At 34.5% G+C, this 19,397-nt stretch overlaps 2 protein-coding genes and 1 long non-coding RNA gene across 5 annotated transcripts in view; 1 reads left to right on the forward strand and 2 right to left on the reverse strand.

Annotated features, from left to right (window-relative positions):
• Positions 1-1,061: 1,061 nt before the first annotated feature.
• LOC133549180 (hyaluronidase-1-like) lies at positions 1,062-13,921 on the reverse strand. Of its 3 annotated transcripts, none has more exons than XM_061894356.1 (5): positions 12,910-13,921; positions 11,126-12,614; positions 5,967-6,902; positions 5,801-5,890; positions 1,062-1,527 (listed from the first exon to the last, which is right to left on the reverse strand). In XM_061894356.1, the coding sequence occupies exons 3-5, from the start codon at positions 6,885-6,887 to the stop codon at positions 1,198-1,200; spliced, it is 1,341 nt and encodes a 446-aa protein (XP_061750340.1). In that variant the 5' UTR covers positions 6,888-6,902; positions 11,126-12,614; positions 12,910-13,921; the 3' UTR covers positions 1,062-1,197. The 3 variants fall into 3 exon arrangements, with proteins under 3 accessions (XP_061750340.1, XP_061750339.1, XP_061750337.1); XM_061894355.1 differs by having other exon boundaries at positions 11,126-12,878; XM_061894353.1 differs by having other exon boundaries at positions 5,967-6,892; positions 11,126-13,921.
• A 1,305-nt stretch (positions 13,922-15,226) lies between these two features.
• The window catches only part of hyal4 (hyaluronidase 4), a 20,283-nt gene continuing 16,112 nt past the window's right edge, over positions 15,227-19,397 (reverse strand). Inside the window, exon 4 of the mRNA XM_061894357.1 lies at positions 15,227-15,886. Within this exon, the coding sequence (XP_061750341.1) occupies positions 15,347-15,886 (540 nt within the window). The 3' untranslated portion in view covers positions 15,227-15,346. The remainder of the gene's footprint in view (positions 15,887-19,397) is intronic.
• Positions 18,141-19,397, forward strand: part of LOC133549182 (uncharacterized) — a 9,397-nt gene continuing 8,140 nt past the window's right edge. Inside the window, exon 1 of the long non-coding RNA XR_009806040.1 lies at positions 18,141-18,237. This is a non-coding gene — a long non-coding RNA (uncharacterized LOC133549182). The remainder of the gene's footprint in view (positions 18,238-19,397) is intronic.

The following is a 19,397-nucleotide window of genomic DNA, read 5'->3' on the forward strand; positions in this document are numbered from 1 at the left end:
CAGAATTCGCACGTTAATAGGTTATGCTAGTTTATGGATTTTAACTTTTTTTCGCCATCTTGCAAGTATGCTACCTGTTCCTAATTATAACATGTCAATGTTAGCATGCTAATGTTTTATACTAGCGTTTTAACTAAATGTATTCTTTTAAACCTTAAAAAAATGGCCGGTATGTTGGATTCACGATAACTTTCCCGATTCTATCATGCCAGAATTAGCACTTTAACGGGTTATGCTCCATTTTTTTTTTTAGCTCATTTTAATCATTTAAACCTAAAATTTATGGATTTTAATGTTTTTCTCCATCTTGCAAGTATGTTAACTGTTCCTAATTATAACATGTCAATGTTAGCATGCTGGCGTTTTATGCTAGCATTTTAACTAAATGTATTCTTTTAAACCTTAAAATAATGGCCGGCATGTTGGATGCACGCTAACTTTCCCGATGCTATCATGCCAGAATTAGCATGTTAACAGGTTATGTTAGCTTTTTTTTTGTTTTTTTTAGCTAATTTTGATCATTAAACCCTAAAATTTACTGATTGTAATTATTTTTCGCCATCTTGCAAGTATGCTAACTGTTCCTAATTATAACATGTCAATGTTAGCATGCTAATGTTTTATGCTAGCATTTTAACTAAATGTATTCTTTTAAACCTTAAAATAATCGCCGGCATGTTGGATTCACGCTAACTTTCCTGATGCTATCATGCCAGAATTAGCATGTTAACAGGTTACGCTAGCTTTTTTTTTTTTTTTTAGCAAATTTTGATCATTAAAACCTAAAATTTTCGGATTGTAATTATTTTTCGCCGTCTTGCAAGTATGCTAACATGTCAATGTTAGCATGCTAGCGTCGTATGCTATCTTAAATCCGAGGTTCACAGCACAGATAGCAGGCCCGTCGAAAATTTCTGCGGAAATTTTCTAGTTGTTGTTTGTTACTGATTTTATCTGAGCCAGGATGTTGGAGATACTTTGGGTTTAAAAGTGTTCTTTTGCTTCATTTAAGCCAACTTTGGATCAACATTCATGGGAATTAATGCAAGAAGACTATTGACTTTGAAAGGCATCTTAAGCTTGTTTTAATGTTCAAATCTGAACGACGATTGTGAGAATTTTTACTAAGCAGCAGAGACGTTGATGGTGTCATTCCTCCTCCCGGCAGGCGGGGGGGGGGGGGGGGGTCGGCGCCGCTCACACCTGGATGACCTGGATGCCCGGGGGCGGGGCCAGGCGCGGCGAGCACGGGCGTCCGGCGAAGCACTGACAGGTGAAGTTCTGGGCCCAGCCGTGGAGGTCGCGGGCGGAGGGGAGACCCACCGCCACGTACTTCAGGCCGGAGCGCAGGATGCGGAAGTGGGCGGAGTCCAGGTGCAGGTAGTGGGAGGAGTCGAAGCTCTTCCTGACGCAGCGGCCCCGCCCCTGGCACAGGGCCCGGCCGCACAGCATGGCGGCCGCCGTCACGTTGGCGAGGTACGGGTTGAGCGTGGACGTCAGGTAGTCGGACAGCGACTGACAGGACGACTGTGGGAGAGGGGGCGGGGCTTACAGGTGAGCTTCAGGTTTGTTATCGTTGGCTTATTTACTTAAAGAAAGTAAGTAAATATACTCTAATCACACACTTTTGCAACACTTATAAGCGCACAAAATGTCGGAGAAACACACAAACTTCTTCACTTTTATCTCATCTGGCGTCCGAGATAAGAACGCACTTCCTGTTGGAAAAAGGAAGTGAGGCTTTTCGACTCATCTGCTGACTAATTGTGGCGTCGACGTTCCCACACGTAATGTTTCAAATATGTATTCTTATTGACTTGGCGGCGCTCGTTAGTAGTAATGACAGCAACGCAGGTGCCCGCGTGAAGGACAGGTGGCGCTAGAACCTCCCACCTCGGGACGCTTGCAGCCAATCACAAGCCGGGAGGAAGCCAGGAGTGGAAAAGACACAAAAGTATAGAAATAAATATAAAGAGCACAAAGTCAAATACATATATATACAATTTAGTGGTAATAATAATGCTGTGATAAATATAAAATGTATTACAAAATAGTCTAAAATGTTTTAAATATACTTATAAAATAACACAGAAATATTATAAAATGCTTTGATAAATATTTTTAAAAAAAAACCTAAATAAAGGTCATAAACAACTTGTATAAGTTGCATCGAAATTATAGCTAAATACTTCCAAATACAAAAATATCATATGATCCAAAGCTACATGTGTTAAATATACCTATAATATAATTATATTCATTAATATGATAAAATACCCATACAATTCTGCACCAAACTAAAATAAAATACCGAAATAAATCTTAATAAATACAGAAAAATACTAGGAAATACGTTCATAAATATTTTATAACAACTAAATAAATGTGATGAATAATAAATACATTGTTAAATACCATAGAAAAAATAAATATCGTAAAATCCACAGATACATATTTCAAAAATTAGTATTGTAAAATACCTGGATAAATATTACATTTATAGTTAAATATTATAAAATACCTGCCCTAGAAAATTTAAATTTTCATGGATACATTTCAGAAGATACGTGGATAATAATTTCAGATACTTTGATAAATACAAAATACATGAATATCATAAGATTCAAAGATACATTTGTGAAATATACCTTTATTATAAATATATTAATTCATATGATAAAATACCCAGACAAATATCATAAACGTCTATACTAAACTAAAATAAAATACCCCAAAAAATATTCATAAATACAGATATATACCAGGAAATACTTTCATACATATTTTATAACAACTCGATAAATATGATGAATAATAAATAAATTGTTAAAGACAATAGGAAAAAAAAATACCAGAAAATCCACCGATACATATTTAAATAATTAGTATTGTAAATTACCTAGATAAATATTAAATTTATAGTTAAATATTATAAAATACCTGCCCTAGAAAAAATATCTTAAAATCCAGCGATAAATATTTAAAATTTTCATGGATACATTTCAGAAGATACGTGGAAAATTATTCTAAGATACTTCGATAAATACAAAATACATAAATATCACAACATTCAAAGATACATTTGTGAATTATACCTATATAATAAACATATTAATTAATATGATAAAATACCCATACAAATATCATAAACTTCTATACCCCACTATTATAAAATAAATAAATAAATATTAAATAAATACAGATAATTACTCTGAAATACCTCCACACAAATTTTATAAAAAATAAAAAAATATTATAAAATACTTGTATAAATAATAAATAAATTGTTAAATACAATAGAAAAAATATTATTCAATCCACCGATACATAATTTAATAATAAGTATTATTAAATACCTAAATAAATATTACATTTATAGTTAAATATTATAGAATACCTGCCCTAAAAAATAAAAATTTTCATGGATACATTTCGGAAGGTACGTGGATAGTTATTCTAACATACTTCGATAAATACAAAATACATGAATATCATAAGATTCAAAGATACATTTGTTAAATACACCTATATTATGAATATATTAATTAAAATGATAAAATACCCAGACAAATATCATAAACTTCTATACCAAACTAAAATAAAATACCTAAATAAATATTAATAAATAACAAATAAATAAAAGGAAATATGCTAATAAATATTTTTAACAACTAGATAAATATGATAAATGATAAATACATTTTTAAATTTGATAGAAAAAGTAAATATTGTTAAATCCACCGATACATATTTCAATAATAAGAATCATAAAATACCTAGATAAATATTACATTTATAGTTAAATATTATAAAATACCTGTCCTAGAAAAAAAATCTTAAAATCCAGCGATAAATATTTAAAATTTTCAAGGATCCATTTCGGAAGATACGTGGATAATTATTATAAAATACTTAGAGAAATACAAAATACATAAACATAACATTCACAGGATATAAAATAGGTTGATCAATATTGTAAAATTCCTTGAATAGTATGAAATCCATAAATACATATTTTAAATATACCAATATTATAAAATACCCATAATAATACCATAAAATGTATCGCTAAATACTGTAAAATATTTTAAATATACCAATATTAAAAAATACCATTTTAATACCATTAAATGTAACTCTAAATATTGTAAAATATTTTTAATATACCATCCATCCATCCATTTTCTACCGCTTATTCCCTTTTGGGGTCACGGGGGGCACTGGCACCTATTTTATAAAATACCTATATTAATACCACAAAGTGTAACTAAATATTGTAAAATATTTTGAATATACCAATATTATAAAATACCTATTTTAATACCATTAAATGTAACTCTAAATATTGTAAAATATTTTAAATATACCAATTTTATAAAATACCTATATTAATACCACAAAATGTAACTAAATATTGTAAAATATTTTAAATATACGAATATTATAAAATACCTATATTAATACCATAAAATGTATTGCTAAATATTGTTAAATATTTTAAATATACCAATATTACAAAACACCAATATTAATACCATAAAATGTAACTCTAATAATTGTAAATATACCAATATTATATAATATTGGTATTTTATAATATTGGTTTATTTAAAATATTTTACAATATTTAGCGATACATTTTATGGTATCAATCTATCGCAAAATATTATAAAATATTTTAAATATACAAATATTGTAAAATACCTATGTGAATACCACAAAATGTATCTCTAAATATTGTAAAATATTTTAAATATACAAATATTATAAAACACCTATATTAATACCATAAAAGGTATCGCTAAATATTCTAAAATATTTCAAATGTAACAATATTATCAAATACCTATATTAATACCATTAAACGTAACTCTAAATATTGTAAGATATTTTAAATATACCAATTTTATAAAATACCTATATTAATACCACAAAATGCAACTAAATATTGTAAAATATTTTGAATATACGAATATTATAAAATACCTATATTAATACCATAAAATGTAACTGTAAATATTGTGAAATATTTTAAATATACCAATTTTATAAAATACCTATATTAATACCACAAAATGTAACTAAATATTGTAAAATATTTTAAATATACGAATATTATAAAATACCTATATTAATACCATAAAATGTAACTGTAAATATTGTGAAATATTTTAAATATACCAATTTTATAAAATACCTACATTAATACCATAAAATGTATTGCTAAATATTGTTAAATGTTTTAAATATACCAATATTACAAAACACCTATATTAATACCATAAAATGTAACTCTAATAATTGTAAATATACCAATATTATATAATATTGGTATTTTATAATATTGGTATATTTAAAATATTTTAGAATATTTAGCGATACATTTTATGGTATCAATCTATCGCAAAATATTATAAAATATTTTAAATATACAAATATTGTAAAATACCTATGTGAATACCACAAAATGTATCTCTAAATATTGTAAAATATTTTAAATACACAAATATTATAAAACACCTATATTAATACCATAAAAGGTATCGCTAAATATTCTAAAATATTTCAAATATACCAACATTATCAAATACCTATATTAATACCATAAAATGTATCGCTAAATATTGTAAAATATTTTAAATATACCAATATTATTAAAAAAAAAATTAACACGAAATAGACGTTTATCTATTTAATAGAGGAATGTAGTTCATTAAAAGTATTGATTTTGAATCGAATCGTTACCCAAAAGATTCCCAGGCCTATGTTTGGAAATAGGTGTGTCGGTTGCCACGGTTACCTTGCTGTCGTAGTCTCTGTTCCCGCCCCACATGACCACCCCGGCGGCCCCCAGAGCGGCCGACTCTCCCACCGTGCTCACCAGGTCCACCTGGAACACACCGCACCATTACTCGCCTGTGGGCGTGGCCTCGTTGCCGAGCGACGTCAAAGCACGGGCGACCCACCTGGCTCTCGAAGGCGGCGGTCTGGCCTCGATACAGCGGCCTGGAGTAGACGTAGGTGGGCGCAGCGTACGGGCGCTCGGGCAACGCCGCCACCCGCAGCGCCTCCCGCACCCGGTGGCGGGTGTACAGCGCGGCCCGGGGGGAGTTCCTGAGGTCTGGGTGGAGGTAGATGGACGGGAAGAGGGCGGTGCTGCGCTCCCACAACCACATCAGTTGCTGGTTCTGCTGGCGGGCCTTGGCGGAGCAGACTCCCGTGTAGCCGGGCCGGTCCCAGCCGTAGTTGTGGCAGTAGGGGAAGGAGTAGAACCCCCAACTGCGACTGGGACGCTCGGCCTCACCCAAGGCGATGGTGCGCTCCATGAAGCGCCGCCCCGCCCGCTGGAACTGATCCGCGGCCAGCTGGGAGACCTTCTTCATGGACAGGAAGGGGGACATCTGCAGGGCGGCGGCGATGGACAGCTTCTGGTACACCCGCTTGGACCCCCAGTTCTGGGCCCACAGTGGCCGCCAGGACTCCCAGTCGATGACGGCGAGGCCGGGGGACTGGTCGTCAGGGATCAGGCGCTCCATCTGACCCCGGGCCCTCTGCAGGTGGGCGGTCAGGTTGCCGTTCTGGGGCACACCTCCCCCCTGGCGCCTGCCGGGGTCCACCTTGGGGTAGAAGCCCAGGCGGTCCTCGTAGAAGATGGTCAGGAACTGCCCGGGAACGGGGGCTGTCGTGGTCACCGCCTGGAACGCCGCCGTGTCCAACGGGACGCCCAGCTGCTGGCAGCGCTCCAAGGGGGCGTTCCACATGGCCACGAAGGGGTGGTCTGGGATTAGGGGCGGGGCGCTAGGCGGCACAACGGCTGACACCTCGCCATCGATGGCCACCGTGACCTCGATGATGATGATGATGGCGAAGGTCAGGAACCTCTTCATTCTTTCTGAGGACAACTCAAACAAATATTAATATACACATATGTACTACTTATTAATATACATACATACACACACACGTACTACCTAATAATACATATGTTAATACATATTTACAATAGACTGCAAAGAAAAGAGTCTTGTTCACCAGTGAGGGAAGAGTGGATCGTGAGATTGACAGGCGGATCGGTGCGGCGTCTTCAGTAATGCGGACGTTGTACCGATCCGTTGTGGTGAAGACGGAGCTGAGCCGGAAGGCAAAGCTCTCAATTTACCGGTCGATCTACGTTCCCATCCTCACCTATGGTCATGAGCTTTGGGTCATGACCGAAAGGATAAGATCACGGGTACAAGCGGCCGAAATGAGTTTCCTCCGCCGTGTGGCGGGGCTCTCCCTTAGAGATAGGGTGAGAAGCTCTGCCATCCGAGAGGAACTCAAAGTAAAGCCGCTGCTCCTCCACATCGAGAGGAGCCAGATGAGGTGGTTCGGGCATCTGGTCAGGATGCCACCCGAACGCCTCCCTAGGGAGGTGTTTAGGGCACGTCCAACCGGTAGGAGGCCACGGGGAAGACCCAGGACACGTTGGGAAGACTTAATTCTCCCGGCTGGCCTGGGAACGCCTCGGGATCCCCTGGGAAGAGCTAGACGAAGTGGCTGGGGAGAGGGAAGTCTGGGTTTCCCTGCTTAGGCTGTTGCCCCCGCGACCCGACCTCGGATAAGTGGAAGATGATGGATGGATGCAAAGAAAAGATATTTAAAGTTCACACTGAGGAACTTATTTTTTTTTGTGCAAATAATCATTAACTTAGAATTTAATGGCAGCAACACATTGCAAAAAAGTTGTCACATGGGCATTTTTACCACTGTGTTACATGGCCTTTCCTTTTAACAACACTCAGTAAATGTTTGGGAACTAAGGAGTCACATTTTTTAAGCTTTTCAAGTGGAATTCTTTCCCATTCTTGCTTGATGTACAGCTTAAGTTGTTCAACAGTCCGGGGTCTCCGTTGTGGTATTTTAGGCTTCGTAATGCACCACACATTTTCAATGGGAGACAGGTCTGGACTACAGGCAGGCCAGTCTAGTACCCGCACGTGGCTTGGCGCTGTCTTGCTGATATAAGCAGGTGCGTCCATGATAACGTTGCTTGGATGGCAACATATGTTGCACCAAAACCTGTATGTACCTTTCAGCACTAATGGTGCCTTCAGAGATGTGTAAGTTACCCATGCCTTGGGCACTAATACACCCCCATACCATCACAGATGCTGGCTTTTCAACTTTGCACCTAGAACAATCCGGGTGGCTCTTTTCCTCTTTGTTCTGAAAGGACACGGCGTCCACAGTTTCCAAAAACAATTTGAAATGTGGACTCATCAGACCACGGAACAATTTTCCACTTTGCATCAGTCCATCTTAGATGATCTCGGGCCAACCGAAGTCGGCGGCGTTTCTGGGTGTTGTTGATAAATGGCTTTCAGGCTTTCGGAATGAAACTGGACTCACTGGTGACGGTGGACGAGAGGAGGACTGTTGACAAACTAGTGAGCATCCTGGATGATGCCAGTCACCCTCTGCATAGCGTTATCAGTAGCCAGAGGAGCCTGTTGAGTGCTAGACTGCTTCATCCCAAGTGCAGGACTAATAGACTCAAAAACTAATTTGTCCCACACGCCATTAGACTGTACAACTCCTCTCTGGGGCGGGGGGTACAAGGATGACAGGGGATGGAAAACAATAACAGTGCGATACGTTTTCATAACATAGTCACTACTGCCTACTTTCTCTTGTTATATTCTTATTTTACTGTTATATTTTTATTCCAATTGTTGCTTTTTATTTTTTATTCTTGTTGTAATATTTCTCTATTTTGTTTCCATTTAAACCCCCATTATTTACTTTTTACTTTTTTTTAAATTGATCTCAACTCTGTACACTGCTGCTGGAATTTTAATTTTCCTGAAGGAACTCTCCTGAAGGAATCAATAAAGTACTATCTATCCGTCTATCTATTCACTTTGCATAGAAGAGATTTAACTTGCACTTACAGATGTAGCGACCAACTATAGTTACTGACAGTGGTTTTCGGAAGTGTTCCTGAGCCCATGTGGTGATATCCTTTACACACTGATGTCGGTTTATCGCCTGAGAGATCGAAGGTCCGTAATATCATCGCTTACGTGCAGTGATTTCTCCAGATTCTCTAAACCTTTTTGATAGCACTACGGAACGTAGATGGTGAAATCCTTAAATTTCTTGCAATAGCTCGTTGAAAAAAATGTTGTTCTTAAATTGTTCGACAATTTGCTCACTCATTAATTCCACAAAGTGGTGACCCTCGCCCCATCCTTGTTTCTGAGTGACTAAGCATTTCATGGAAGCTGCTTTTATACCCAATCATGGCACCCACCTGTTCCCAATTAGCCTGTTCACCTGTGGGATGTTCCAAATAAGGGTTTGATGAGCATTCCTCAACTTTATCAGTCCTTTTTGTCACTTGTGCCAACTTTTTTAAAACACGTTGCAGGCATCAAATTCCAAATGAGGTAATATTTGCAAAAAATAACAAAGTTTCTCAGTGTGAACATTAAATATCTTGTTTTTACAGTCTATTCAATTGAATATGGGTTGAAAAGTATTTGCAAATCATAGTATTCTGTTTTTATTTACCATTTACACAACTTCACTGGTTTTGGGTTTTGTACTTATAATACACATATTTTCACACATATTACGTATTAATACAAATATTATGTATAAACACACGTACTAGGTAATAATATATATATATACTGTAAACATGCGTACTACTTGATAATGTATAAATACATACACGTGTGTATATATATATATATAATATATATATATATTTACAATATACATATATACGTACATATATTTGTATATATGTACATATATACACATGTGCTACTTATTAATATATATATATATATATATATATATACATATATATATATATATACACACATACTATTTATAATACTGTACTGTACACACACATACTACCTAATAATACATATATATACAGTATATATATATAAATGTATATACATAGAAATATATACATATATATACTGTACATATATGCATATATGTATATATATACTGTATATATATGTATATATATATATTTGTATATGTGTACTACTTAATAATACACATATATACAAACACGTACCATATATTAATACGCATGTACTGTACACATGCGTACTACTTACTAATATACACGTACTGTACACAGACATACTACATCTTAATACACATATACTGTACATGCACATACTACTTATTAATACACCTACTGTATATACACACACAAACTACTTGTTAATATACACATACTGTACACACGCCTACTACTTAATAATACACATATATACACAATTTACTTATTAATACGCATACACACGCACATACTAGGTATTAATATACATATACTGCACACATGCGTACTACTTAATAATACACATATATATATATATATATATATATATATATATGTATATATCCACACCGATATATTTGCATATATACACATGTACTACTTATTAATACACATTTACACACATGTACTAGGTATTAATATACACATACTGTACACACGCATACTACTTAATAATACACACAAATATATATATATATATATATATATATATATATATATATATATATATATATATATATATATACTGTATATATATATATATATATATATATATACATATATATATGCACACGCACTACTTAATAATTCACATATATACAAACACGTACTATATATTAATACGCATTTACTGTACACATGCATACTACTTATTAATATACAAATACTGTAGGCACACATACACAAGTACTACTTAATAATACACATATATATACATACACGTACTACTAATCGGAAATATTTTAAAATCAGTCTTCAAAAAACAAAATATTTTTAAATAAAGTATTACTTGAAAAAGATTATTTAAAAAGACCCAGTAGTATTATTTAAAAAACGTAAGTAATTAATTAAATGTTAATAATTAAAACACATGATATAAAAACAGTATTTGATCAGTTAATACAAAACAGTTTTTTTTAATATTAATATTAAACTAGTTGAAAAACACGAAGTATTATAAAAAATATATATAATATTTTTATTTTTGAAAAAGGTTTTACTTAAAAACCAAATAAACGTGTTTTTTTTTCTCCATTTTGAAAGTGCCGCTACCTGCTGCTGTCGTCCTCAGCGCGTCGCCCGGGCGTGTGACAGGAAACCACTTGCTAACTGTGTCGGACCTTTCTCATGCCTTCCTCTTTTCTCCCACCTGCCCTCATGAAACACACCTCGCAGCCACTCCGTGACGATGCAGACAGAAAGGAACAAACCGTGAAGGAACCAAGTTTTATTTGCAGTGCGTTTACATTCGTGTGCTGCATCGTCCTCGTCGCACCGTTCTCTACAATCATCACACAAAGGTGGATTTAAAACACAAAAACAGTACTTTTTTGCAGTTGCCATGAGATGAAAATCTGTGGAAAAACAAAAAGTGCTACATTTTTGACTTAGCTTTTTGAGTGAAAGTTGTGCACATTATCAAAATAAACGCAAGCTAGCATGTAGCATTTGCAAACACAAGCTAGTGCTAGCATGTAGCATTTACAAACACAAGCTAGTGCTAGCGTGTAGCATTTACAAACACAGGCTAGTGCAAGCGTGTAGCATTTACAAACACAAGCTAGTGCTAGCATGTAGCATTTACAAACACAGGCTAGTGCTAGCGTGTAGCATTTACAAACACAAGCTAGTGCTAGCATGTAGCATTTACAAACACAAGCTAGTGCTAGTGTGTAGCATTTACAAACACAAGCTAGTGCTAGCATGTAGCATTTACAAACATAAGCTACTGCTGGCATGTAGCATTTACAAACACATGCTCGAGCTAGCATGTACAATGAATAAACACAAGCTAGTGATAGCATCGAGCATGAACAACCACAAGCTAGTGCTAGAATTTAGCATGTACAAACACATGCCAGTGCTAGCATGTAGAAACACAAACTAGTGCTACCAGGTAGCATTTACAAACACAAGCTACTGCTGGTATGTAGCATTTACAAACATACGCTGGCGCTAGCATGTAGCATTTCCAAACACACGCTCGTGCTAGCATGTAGCATTTACAAACACAAGCTACTGCTGGTATGTAGCATTTACAAACACAAGCTTGTGCTAGCATGTAGCATTTACAAACACACGCTTGTGCTAGCATGTAGCATTTGCAAACACAAGTTACTGCTAGCATGTAGCATTTACAAACACATGCTCGTGCTAGCATGTAGATTGACTAAACACAAGCTAGTGCTAGCATGTAGCATGTACAACCACAAGCTAGTGCTAGCATGTACTGTAGCATGTACAAACACCAGTTAGTACTGACATGTAGCATGTACAAACAGAAGTTGGTGTTAGCATGTACAAACACAAGCTAGTGCTAGCATGTAGAATGTACAAATAGAAGCTAGTGCTAGCATGTAGCACGTAGAAACACAAGCTAGTGCTAGCATGTAGAATGTACAAATACAAGCTAGTGCTAGCATGTAGCATGTACAAACACAAGCTAGTGCTAGCATGTAGCATGCACAAACACAAGCTAGTGCTAGCATGTGGCATGTACAAACACAAGCTAGTGCTAGCATGTAGCATGTACAAACACAAGCTAGTGTTAACACGTAGCATGTACAAACACAAGCTAGTGTTAACATGTAGCATGTACAAACAAAAGGTAGTGCTAGCAGGTAGCATGTACAAACACAAGCTAGTGTTAACATGTAGCATGCACAAACACAAGCTAGTGCTAGCATGTAGAATGAATAAACACAAGCTAGTGCTAGCATGTAGCATGTACAAACACAAGCTAGTCCTAGCATGTAGAATGAATAAACACAAGCTAGTGCTAGCATGTAGCATGTACAAACACAAGCTAGTGCTAGCATGTAGCATGTATAAACAACCTAAGGCAGAAGAAGACGCTAGGTTGGTTAGCAAGACTAAAAAGTGTCTACAGATAGTGGTTCTGAGCTCTGGGGTTTGGTGTTGAAGTGTTTCACGTAGACTCCAAAAAGCGCTGCTACATTCACATCGTGTTCAACTTTGGTAGCAAGCGGAGGACGCGGCGAGCTAGCCGGGGTCCACCTTTTTAAGTGCCGACATCTTCTTCAGTGTCTGTCACAGCTACATGGCGCCACTACAAACTCAGTTCAGCGCCAAATAAAAGACTGTTTTGTTTTTTGTTGTTAGTAAACTCAACACAAAATGGCAGAAAAAGCTTAACAACAATATTTGAACTCATAAAACATAAACAGTTCATAAAGATTTTTAACAAAAGTCAACAACATGCCTGTTTTTCACTTGTGTTTGTTTTCAACAGCAAACAGAGCGAGGAGTTGCTAAAAAAAAATACAAAATGGCCGCCTTTGCTAAAAAAGAAGAAAGTGAATAAGTGATGAGATGGTTTTGTTTTTCCTCCTGCTGGCTTTAGAGGGAACTACATTTAACCCAACAAGAGGCGGAGTACAAGAAGACGTTTGTATTCGTACTTTGTTAGCATGTTCGCCGACCGTGCGCTAACCAAGGCAAGCTAACGCGTGCTAGCGGTGGTGGCCACGTTTGTGACAGGTGGACTCCTCGTCAACGGCCACGTTTGTGTCGTGGCCGTCAATCAAACGACTGGTTTGGACTTTTTTTTCTTTCCTGTCCACTCATTTTAGCCGCGCTAGCAGTGTCAAACAAGATGGCCGACCCGTCGGCTAATGTCGGCGTTTGAGGGCAAACGAGCTCCAGTAGCGTCGCTTGTTGTCAGTTTTGGTCATCTTGTGTGGATCTTTGGAACGGATCAATCCAATTCCGATTCCTTGGGTGACGATTCGATTCGATTCGATTTGATTCGGATCCGGTTCTCACTTCAAACTGATTCTCGCGTTCTTTGGTATAGACAGGTTAAAGGTTAGAAAAGCTACAAAAATATATATATATGTATTAAAAAATATATATGTATATATATATATATATATATATATATATATATATATATATATATATATATATATATATATGTATATATATATATATGTGTGTATATATGTATATATATATATGTATATATATACATATATATGTGTGTGTGTTTATATATGGATGTATATATTGTATATATATACATATATAGTATTTATATATGCTATACATACACATGTGTATATGTATATGCAATATATGTATGTACAGTATATATATGTTTATATATCTATATATACATATATACACGTACATACATATATAATGTTTGTATAAATATATATATGTGTATATATACAGTATATGTGTATGTATATACACTATGTATACATACATCAGTATATATGTGTTTATATATGTATATATAGTATGCATAAATATATACAACATTGTATATGTGTTTATATATGTATACATACATATATACACATTAATACACACTGTATATACAAATACATATATGTATATATATATATATGCGTTTATACATATATTTACAAATATACACATACATTTATACTGTATATATAAATACATATATGTGTATATATATATGTACATAGATACAGTATATGTGTATGTATATATAGTATATATATACAGCTATATATGTGTTTATATATGTATATACACATATATACCTACATATATACATTCACACACACACACACACACACATATATATATATATATATATATATATATATATATATATATATATATATATATATATATATATATATATATATATATATAAATGTGTATATATACATACAGCATGTGTGTATTTATATACAGTATATATATATACAGCTATAAATATATGTGTATTTATATATGTATATACACATATATATACATACATATATACATACACACATTTATATACACCTATATGTGTATATATGCATTTAGTATATGTGTACTGTATGTATATACAGTATATAAATATATACAGCTACATATGTGTGTTTATATATGTATATACACAATATATACATACATACTCATATATATACATATATATGTGTACATATATACATACAGCATATGCGTATATACATACAGTATATATGTGTTTATTTATGTATATACACAAATATATATACATACATACACACACATATATACATATATGTGTATATATACATACGGTATTTATATATATATATAAAATGGACGAATAAGAATCTGACTAAGATGTGAATTGATTTTTTGTGCACCCGTAGAAAATGCTAATGACAACAAAGGTGCTAACGTGCCAAAATGTGTAAGTCTGCCGTCGTTTATGGGAAGAAGTTACGTTTAAAGTCAATCGCGTATTTTTATACGTTTTGCGTGACAAGTTTTTCTCGCTCATTACATTGTTCCGAGTTAGCATGTTAGCATGGGTGTTAGCAGGCCAGCCAACAGGTGGTCAAGTGTGAGTAGAGTCAGATTAAAAAGGAGCGCCACTAAGAGTAGATAACCACTCCCGCAGCTTGGTGGCGCTGCGCTCCGCCCTCCCTCCGCCCGTCCCCCTTGCTCGTCCTCCCACTCTGTCCGCCGCCGCTCCTCCTCGTCGCCGTCGCCGTCTCCGTCCCGCGGCCCGTCGTCCTCCCCGAGCTCATTGATACTGTCGCAGCGCTCGCCCCGGTGGCCCTCGTAGCAGTGGCAGCGGAATCGCTCGTCCAGGAGCCGCAAGTCCTCCGGCGAGTGCCACCCGCTCACGGCGAAGTCCCCGTCACCCGAGGCCTGGATGCGGTAGCTGTCGGCGCTCAGGTGGAGGTAGTGTCGGGCCCGTGGGTTGCGGCGGACGCAGCGTCCGTTGGCCCGGCAGAGGTAGTCGCTGCACGCCTCGGCTGCCCTGGTCACGTTGGTGATGTAGTGACCCAGACGCTGGCTGACGAACCAGCGCACCTTGCTGCAGTTGTGCTGCGGGGACACAGACAATTGCATCGGGTTGAAAATAGCCTGCAGGCAACACGGTGGTTAGCACGTCTGCCTCACTCCTGAGGTCCACCTTTCAATGACATTCAAGTGTGCATGTTCGCCCCCTTATGACTCTTTGAAGGTCATTGTAGTATCAAAATTGTCCATGGATTTTTTTATTATTATTATTATTGTTGGTGTTGGTGTTTTTGTATTATTATCATTTATTATAATAATAATTATTATTATGTTTTATCATTTGCATTATTATTATAGCTATTATTATTATTATTATTAAAATCATCATTATTTTTCACGTTATTATTATTTTTGTTACTGCTATTGTTAACATTATTATTACTCTTATTATTATTGTTATGATTTCAATTATTGTTAATGTTATTATTATCATTTATTATAATTATTATTGTTACTTATGATTATTGTTAATAGTATTGCTGTTATTATTCATATGGTTGTTATTATCATCATTATTATTATTAACAATATTATTTTTGTTATTGTTATTATTGTTACAGTTTTGTGTTCTCATTAGTATTATGATTAACATTTTTACTATAATTATTTGTATTATTACTATTAATATAAGTCATATTATTTTTTATTATTGCTTTTGATGATTGTCATTATTATTTGTGTTTTATATATTAAAATGGTTGTTATTATTGTTACTGTTAACATTATTGTTAATATTAATGTATTATTATTATTATTACTTTTATGAATATTGTTATTATTGTTATTATTAAACGTATTATTGTATAACTATTATTGCTATTATCAATATCATTATAATTATTATTGTTATCATTACTGTTATTATTATTATTATTATTATTTACAGTTGATATTATTATTAGTGCTATTATTACTGCATTTTTTAATTTATTTTGTTATTGTTATTAGCATCATTATTATTATTATTACTGTTAATATTATTATGTTATTATTATTGTTAACTTTATTATTACTATTACTATTATAATGTTGTTGTTGTTGTTGTTATTGTTAACTATATTATCATCCATAATTATTTTTTTATTTTATTTGTAGTATTAATATTATTACTGTTATTGTTATTGTTGTTATTATTAGTAGAAGTATTTTTATTTGTGTTATTATTATTACATTGTCAACGTTGCAAGGGGGGCGCGCCACCTGCAGTTACGCCATTCTGCCAGTAGGTGGTAGAGAAGAGATTTAAGGATCTTTGAAGGGAGCCGGATATTTGGGAGACATTCTTTTCAAAGAGCCGCTCAAAAACGTGCTAGTTGTGGATCAGAATCATTTTAATTCACACAAATATTAGAAAATTGATGGATGACAATATTAGTGGGAATTGTTGGGACTTTTTTTTATCGTAAACATTCCACGATGCAGTGTCATATTTCCATTCCTTGACAGGCGCAACACTAGATTCGATTTTCTTTCACTTAAAAATGTTGTAGCACAAGAGCATTTGAACAATAGCAAGATAAAATACACAAATGATAGGTAAAAATGAAATATACTTAAAACACAAGCAAGAAACAGTATTTAAAAACAGTATTATTAAAATAATCAAAAATATTAAAACCACGGTAATTATTATTAAAAACAATATTATTATTTAAAACATTATTTAAAAACAGTATCATTTGGAAAAAATAATATTTAAAATATTAAAACAAAGTGCTATTATTAAAAACAATGTTAATATCTTAGAACATTTAAAAAACATGTAAAAAACAGTATAATTAAAAAATAGTAATATTTGAAAAATAGTATTAAAAAAGGTAATATTTTGATAACAGTATTGCTAATTAAAACAATATTATTTGAAAAACAGGATCATTATTTAAAAACAGTATTTGAAAAACGGTTTAATAAAAACAGTATTAATATTAGAAAAACATTATCTAAAAATTTTATTTGAATAACCAGTATTATTAAAACATATTTTTTAATTAAAAAAATGTATTTTTATTTGGAAAACATTACTTAAGAAGTATTTGAAAAACAGTAATATCATAAAAACTTTATTATTATAAAAAACAGTATTAGTATTTTTTTTATATTATTTAAAAACATATATTTATTTATATATTTTGTTTATGTGTTTTTATCAAATACAAATGCTATGTTTTGTTTGGCCAAACTTCCAGTCCAGTCACTGGTCAGGTGGGCAATCCCCGACACTTGATCTGCCTGTTCATAAAATATCGGCTCCCATATTCCCTTAAAAGAGCCGTTCAAAAGATTTGATTGTTCGCAAACGTCACATCTCTTGTCTTTGGCTTTCGAGTGACGTTGAACACCATTCAGCAAAAGGAGGGCAGTTTCACACATTTCAGGTGGGTAACATGCCTTCGAGTCACTTTTATTGCTCTGATGAAGGTCATAGATGAATTAAGTTCAATGTGAGTGAAAATAAGACGATATAAATAACTTATTAGTTCTTAAGGGCAGCTAAAAGGGAAGAGCCTAAGATGCTAACGTTAGCATGTTGCTAATAGCAAATCTCGATCTACACACGGCTATAAAAACACTTACTTGTGTGATATATTCATGTATATTATATATTATAGTATATTATATTTATTTACTTATGTTGTGTAAATTTGAGGGGAAAATACATTGACAAAAAGTGTTCTAGTTCATAGGACATGTTGGCCGAACAATGCTAATGTACAGTGCTAACTGTACAAAATAATGTATTTCAATCATTTTGTGAATGTCTTGAATATTTACTAGTTGACAAAATATTAATTTTGGAGAAACTGTGTAGATATGATGAAAATAATCATGATAAAAGCTATTTTTTTGGTTTAAATGATGTATCATCTTGTGTTGTGTTTGGGGTGGCTGATACTGGGAATTTTGTGTGATCTGATATTAGGGATACCAGTATTGTCGATACTACTAATCAGTGGCCTAGTGGTTAGCGTGTCCGCCCTGAGATCGGTAGGTTGGGAGTTCAAACCCCGACCGAGTCATACCAAAGACTATAAAAAAAATGAGTTGCAGGTTCGATCCCTGCTTCCGCCATCCTAGTCACTGCCGTTGTGTCCTTGGGCTCCCAGTGCCACCCACACAGGTTTAAATGTAACTTATATATTGGGTTTCACTATGTAAAGCGCTTTGAGTCACTAGAGAAAAAGTGCTATATAAATATAATTCACTTCACTTCCCTGCTGAGCACTCAGCATCAAGGGTTGGAATCACCATAAATGATTCCCTGGCGCGGCACCGCTGCTGCCCACTGCTCCCCTCCCTTCCCAGGGGGTGATCAAGGGGATGGGTCAAATGCAGAGGACAAATTTCACCACACCTAGTGTGTGTGTGACAATCATTGGTACTTTAACTTAACTTAGGTGCCACTCCGCAGCAGCTGTTTATTTGGAACGTTCATCTTAGTTGTAGTTTTCATGAACACCTTTAAAGGTGTAGAAATCGCCATGTAAAATCGCTAATGCTAATCAGTAGCATGTCAATAGCAAAGCCAATGTATATT

The sequence above is a fragment of the Nerophis ophidion genome, linkage group LG03 (assembly GCF_033978795.1).
Source record: "Nerophis ophidion isolate RoL-2023_Sa linkage group LG03, RoL_Noph_v1.0, whole genome shotgun sequence".
In the NCBI taxonomy this organism is placed as follows: Eukaryota; Metazoa; Chordata; class Actinopteri; order Syngnathiformes; family Syngnathidae; genus Nerophis; species Nerophis ophidion.